The sequence below is a fragment of the Pundamilia nyererei genome, unplaced genomic scaffold, assembly GCF_000239375.1.
Source record: "Pundamilia nyererei isolate P.nyererei 1_Seehausen unplaced genomic scaffold, PunNye1.0 scaffold00021, whole genome shotgun sequence".
NCBI lineage: Eukaryota > Metazoa > Chordata > Actinopteri > Cichliformes > Cichlidae > Pundamilia > Pundamilia nyererei.
This window is the reverse complement of record NW_005187422.1, coordinates 3102260-3109239: the sequence shown is the minus strand read 5'-3', so window position 1 is coordinate 3109239 and position 6980 is coordinate 3102260. Positions and strand designations below refer to the sequence as shown.

General features: G+C 38.9%; 1 protein-coding gene across 1 annotated transcript in view; it reads right to left on the bottom strand.

The window, feature by feature from the left end:
• Nucleotides 1-133: 133 nt before the first annotated feature.
• The window catches only part of cdk18 (cyclin dependent kinase 18), a 20966-nt gene continuing 14119 nt past the window's right edge, over nucleotides 134-6980 (bottom strand). Inside the window, 2 exon segments of the mRNA XM_005726757.1 lie at nucleotides 134-4385; nucleotides 5848-5925. Coding sequence (XP_005726814.1) covers nucleotides 4351-4385; nucleotides 5848-5925 — 113 coding nt within the window. The 3' untranslated portion in view covers nucleotides 134-4350.

The window sequence follows — 6980 nt, the reverse complement described above, 5'->3', positions numbered from 1 at the left end:
GATACCTCCGTCTCCTCCTTGTCTGAACTCGCCACAATATATTAAGTAATCCAAAGTATTCAGAATACGTTACTGTCATTGAGTAACGTAACGGAATAGGTTACAGAATACATTTTGGGGCATGTATTCTGTATTCTGTAATGGAATATATTTTAAAAGTAACCTTCCCAACACTGTGCGTGAAGCTTATACAATAGCAACACATCAGTCACAGCCTTACAGCATTCCCAGCTTTGCTCTTCCTTTTCACTTTAGCAGGGACCATCATTTAGAACATGAACTAGCATAGGCTGATGGGGACAGTGTTTACTGAGATCACAGGCTTAAACAACAGACTTCTACTGGACTTCTTTTTGCAACTAGAGGACTTGCTCACAGCTGGCCTTAGGAAAGAATGCAAGTTTAAAGCACGACCACACTGGTTGTCTGGAATACACAGCAGTGATTTAGAGCCATTCTGCTCAAAATGCAATGACTGGTCTCCCAACCAAAAGCCTTACAAAGGCTGCTGGGTTGCCTTCCTGTATCTATTTACTGTATGGAGAGCGCTTACCAATTTTTTAGACCACCTTTCATAAAAACTAGAAAACAGATATTTTAGATATCTGTTAAAAACACGTTTAAAACTAAAAATGTGATTGTTATTTATTACTGAATTCATGTTTTTATACTCAAATTTGAGCCGACACTGGACTTTAGTCAGACATCAATCAGGTGTAGCATTCAACCACCAAAACTAATTTTGTACTTAAATATCAGCAAAAATTTATAACAATTTAGTTTATTTATCTTAATACAAAAATAATAATGATGTGCTTTTTATTTTATTTTTTTGGATTTATGTATAATAGTAAATTTGAAAGTTCATAGATAATGACATTTACTACACTGTAGTATTAAAAATATGATTTTGATTAAATATGTTGCACAAACTGGTGATTTAAGCATTAAAGAAACAAAACTGTCGTTAATTACTGATACTGTTAGCGAGCTGTGACATAAACCTTACATTGGGTTTGGATCAGTCTTTGTCTAATATTAAAATATTATATTAATATTTTAATATTAAAACTTGTTTGATGATCTGAAACCTGTAAGTGTGACAGATATGCAAAAGGATAAAAAAAAAAACAGGAAGGAAGGACTTTTTCATGTCTCTCTCATACATACAGAGCTGAATTCTTACAAAGGCAGCCGGGCTGGTAACTACAGACAAAACAAACTAATATATCTGCAAGGTTCAGCGGTGTAAGCACCACCCTGAAAGTTTCAAAGCCAGTGCTTACTCAGTACCGCTTTAGCTCAGAGGTGACCACATACCGCGAGGCAGGAGGGCAGTGGTCCGAGAGATTTTCACATATTTTATGGACCTTTTTACTACAGATCACATGCTTAGGCCTTGAACGTGTCACAAAATAATGCCTATCTTCTTTTTCAATGGAGAGACCCGAAACCCCCCATGACCTCAGGTTACATCACTGATGATGTGTCCAAGGGCACCAAACAGTGTATCTAAAACTATTAATAATGCCTCAGTTGCCTCAACACCTCAGAGGTGTTAATGAGGATACCTCAGCAGCACTGAATAAGAAGGAAGAGGACAGGCAAGATGTCAGAGCAAATTAAGGACAGAGGAGAGTATCAATATCCAAAAGCCATTATCACTTTTGTCTCCAGATAATATTCATTGAACAGGACATACACATAAGCTCTTGGCTCAAATGATCACATGGGAACTATTAAAAACACAGTTGTGAAATTCTCACCTGTCTATTAACAGATGAGTGTACTTATCACTGTATGTCCTTTTGTTTAGTGAATCTACTGTGAAAAGCTGCTCTCTAACAACAGGCTGTGCAAATTATGAAGGGTAGTGGTGACCCCTATTAAACTGATACTAGAAAGTACCTACAGGGCATATTTTCTCCATTCACTGGTTTAGGAATGGGGGGTTTGGTAAAATATGGGGTCATACTTTGGAACCGTGTAAGGAAAGACACAAAGGGAGGGGAACAGGCTTCAGAGGACACTTCCGGCTTGTGCAAATAGGAAACTACAAAAATACATACACCCATAGTGAGTTATTTACATACACAAAATAAATGCCTGAAGATACACTGAAGCAAATATAATTTCTTCACAAGCTAAAATATCATGCACAGTTTACTAAGGCAACTTCAACAAACTGGTGTGAAAGTCAGCTGTTAACACTGTAAGGAATGTTACCCCCACAACGAGGAGACACGGGCACTGTAGCGAGGCGAGTCTATCCAGTTTCCAGGTTTATATTCACAACGGAGTCAGATTTTATGGTAGCTTCAGTGGTTGTTACATGACGGCAGAGGTACTGCAAATGAACAGTGTGACGCTATGCCTACAACTTCAAGACTGTTATATGATAACAGTAACCCATAGCTGCCACACTGGGGCCTAAGAAAGTCGGAGGTAATATCACAATACATCCGATTCCATTCTGTTCAATAACAACAGCTGAGATAAGGTATATACATGTAGATGCTGCAATGCTTGGTTCATTGGACCATTGTGTCAACACGGTTGCCATATTGTTCATGAAGAGCTGAACCTCCAGTTGTAACTATGGGACAGAGGCTCATACTCAATTAAAAATGACCATGAGTGAATTTTAAAATGATTTTGGATCTGTGGGTTTCCCTATAAGAATATTTTAATAACAAAATATCTTAAGTTGTTGTTAGCAACCCTAATACTTCGATAATATAACACTTAAAGTTAACTTTCCAATTCTACAGGTGCTTTTCATAAACTTGAGCGGTAAAAATCAACTGTCAAATGCAACTCACACCATTTAAACCCATTTACTGTGCTGTCAAAGTGTAAGTAAATTGCGACTGTATTTCAGATTAGTGCCGTGCTGAATCCTTGGTCAGGTGAGCGAGAGTGCAGAGAAGCACCTCACAAGACTGAAAGCAGCACCTACAAGTATATATTCATTACAAAGCCAAGAGAGAATCAACGCCTTCTGCAACACACAGTGAACACAGAAACTGAACATGGTTTGACAACTACATGCTAAAACTTCCATGCAACCCTGCACTGTTAAACAGACTGATTATTGAGCAATAATATTATATCAGTCTTCAAATATCTAATTTAATATCTGTGTGCCTATTACGTGCCATTTTAAAAGATGCCCTTCCAGAATAAACTTTTAGCTATTAGCATAATTACAAATGTCAGTGGGATCTGGAATAAGTTTTTAGCTAGCTGGGATAGCTAACCGTCACTAGCTAATGCACATTATGCAAAGCTCGTCACATTATGCAAAGTAATGAATGACCATGAAGCCTTACTGAGTGTTTTTCTGTGAGCCACATAATGTTTTTGCCTCATCACTTCCCCAAAACACTTTGCAAATGCATACGAGTCCGTTATTGAGCAAGTGCCTAGCAGCACCCAGAGTTATATCTAACATTACAGTTTTTTAAATTTCAGATTAGCAAAGCAAAGGGGCTTAAAAACATGATATGAACATCTTGTGTGACAATAAAATATTAACTATATATTTACACAATGTTTAAACAAATTACATCACAAAATCAATAATCCAAGTAACAGAAAAAAAATGTGACTATTCTCTTTGGTTTCTGGTCAGCCTTTTCTGTGGGTAGTGGTGGTGTATAAGTTTTAACCCTGTCCTCAAACTACAAATCCCTGGTGAATCACTGTTGAGCTGAGAGAAGAATTAGGATTCATAAGGGTCCTTGGTTGCCAAACTGTGTCTTTAAGCTACATATCAGTGTTAGACCATAAGTTTTGTAAGATAAAACCAGAAAATAATTTAGAAACCAACTGACCTGGAACAAACTCAACACATAATGCAATACTTGCATTTCTGTTAGGGCAAAGACACGCACACCTGCAACTGTATCCATTGTTCCAGTTGTGATAGCAGCTACTTTGAATGGCTAGAACCCTGGGTGTGCTCTGAACACTATGTAAAGCAGGCCTGTGTAAGTATAGCATAGCAGAGCGTTTCATTTAGCGCTTCGTTTCTTCTTAGGCTGAAATGCATGTGCGTGTCGGGAGGATGAATCTCTCGTGTGTCCAGTTACATCACGGCAGCATGTTCAGTGTAGCTGATTGTGCAAATGTGTGCAAATATGTATGAATAGAGAAGGTATTTCAAGTGCAATACAAGTTTGTCTCCAGAAACTCTGTGTGCCTCCACGGTCAGCTGCCATGGAAATGAGTGCGTGTTTGTCCGTGCAGGTGAACATGCTGTGAATGTGCTGAGCTGCGATGGCCTTGGTGTTGTGATCTGAAAAAGCAGTTCCTCGCCGTCTTCTCTCTTCATCCTCTCCACGACCTCTAGAAGATGCTTTGTCTTCGGTTCTTTCCTCGACCTGTAATTGAAGTTGACACTTGTAGTTGGCATTGACTAATAGGGCTGTGCGATATGACCAAAATCTCATATCCCCATATAAGAATTCTATCGTCCCGATAACGATATAAATCACAAAAATTTAACATTTTCTGTAAATTTGTGAATCTCGGGCAGCTCGACTTGCGTGAAGTGTTTCCAGCTGCGCGTCGTGTAGCTGGAGCAGTGTTTTAACCGATGCATGAAACGATACATTTTTAGACATAAGTTGTAACGGCCGCCGTTTTCTTCGTGAGTATTTATTACACGGCGTGCTGCGGGGAAAAGCCTGTTCTAACGTTTGAGTCTAAGGTTTATTTTTTAGCACCTGGCGGCTCTTTTTTGCTTCTCATCCGTAAATAATCTGCTCTTTCACGTGATTCAGTTTATTTTGAAAAGTCTCAACAGGATCTTGAGCTTTATTGTGAAAGGTCTATGTGGAACATATACAAGCGGACACGCGATGGTGTTACCGTTGTTGTTGCTAACGACAACGCATAAAAACAGGCGCTTGTCCGTCTGTAGTGTGGTTATATTAAATATAAGAGAAAGAGAGAACTTTAAGAAATTAAGTTAGCCACTACAGTGACCATCAAAACCATGAAAAAATATTGCCGTAAACAGTTTATTTTGCGACACCACGAAACAAACGATAGCGTAAAATCAAAGGAGCTTGCAAAGAAAAGCGTCTGGACTTCTTTAAGTTGCTTGAAGACGTTTCACCTCTCATTCGAGAAGCTTCTTCAGTTCTAAGGTCAAATGGTGGAGAGTCCCAGATATAAACCTAGTGGGAGTGACCCCCCACAGAGGGACAAAAGGGACAACTTAAAGAAGTCCAGACGCTTTTCTTTGCAAGCTCCTTTGACTACGATGACCTGGATGACTGAGAACCTTCACAGACAGCGTAAAATGAAATGATAGATGTTTTTATATCGTCATCCGACATATATCGTTATATCGAACAGCCCTATTGACTAATTCAAACAAATTAAAGCAATTTTTAAAAGAAAGAATGACTCGTTTTTTTCCTCAAAGGAATCTCTCAACCTAACATTGATTAGTTTGATTAAAGAGTAGTAGAAATCTCACAATAGCTGAGCCTACTTTCCAATAAAAGAAAAGGAAATGAAAAAGTAGAGAGGGCTTTATTACTTTTACTTGTCTTTCAGTTCCCCTGAGAGTTTTTGGAGTGGCAATTTTATTGCATTAGAATAAACAAACAAGGCATGCTGGCCTCTCAGAGTGCTTTGCTAATTGACAAAGTACATGTGCAGACACCTCAGCATTTCAAGAACAAAGTTGTTTTTTTAGAATCAGATAAATTAACAATGAAGGAAAATTTTCTCTTGTGACCAATATGAAGAAAACACAAAGACTGAATGTTATAAATGTTACTTATGTGAACAACAAGTGGCCAGATTTTGCACTGAGGTCAGATCCCTTACCTAAAGGCTGGAATACTGAGCTGCGGTGTCCTGGGTCCTTCTGGAGCTGCACCTCTCTGAGAGAAAACACTGAAGCAGCTGTAACGCAGGTGGAGAACAAACGTAGCAAAGCAAGTAAGGACACTTTTGTTTGGTCAGTTATTCCTTTGCTCTATAGTAATAGTTCTTCACAATAAATCGTAAACAACTGGAGAGACTTTGTTGCCCTTGAAATGGTGCCACATTTGTAAGGAGTGAGTAGAGCACTGAATGTGGGCTGCTCCCATGAAAACCTTGCTAAAGCTTCTCTGTCAGTACCAAACAGCTTATTCTGCTGTTGAGTGTTGTTTGTTGTTGTTTACTGTATTGACAATTTAATGTATTCATTTAACAATAAAGGCCTTCAGTAGCATGTGGAGGAACCATACACAGCTGACACAGGCTGCAACCTCCTCATGCTGATCACATTTTTGTGGGACGGCGTCCCATTTTCATCCAGTATTTGTCACATGTCACACCTAAACTGTCCAGATCACACACCAACTGACCTCGAAGCACTCAGCAAGAGGCAAAGTGCAAAGGAAAGAATATCAGTGGAAGAAGAAAAACATCCTGACTTTGAGATGTTGAATTTGTGGAATGTGTTGAGGACGACTCAGACGACAGACTTGTCTGAGCACCATACATGCATTTTGTAAATTCTGTGAATACGAAATGCTACAAGAAACAACAACAACAGAACAAACAAACATGTGTAGTGTGTGGAAAGAAGAAAGTCATTAAACAAAATTCCTACGGAAACTGAGCAAATTCTGGGTATGTACATGCACATGGGATAAGTACAGCTGCCCAGTGTACGAGTCTGTTGGGAGATGAAGGCAAAGCGCTTTGCTGTTTGTGAAGTGATGTGTTGAGACAGATTCCTGAAAGTCCTAATGCTGATTCACTTAAAAAAACATTTACGCATCTAACATGCCAGCAAAGCTTCAACAATGGATTTTCAAGATGTGGAGACGTACAGGACAAAGTATTTGTGTTTTTTTACTTTGATTTGTTGTTACAAGGGGCAGAAAATCCAGAACAAATACAGGGAGTGCAGAATTATTAGGCAAATGAGTATTTTGTCCACATCATCCTCCTCATGCATGTTGTCT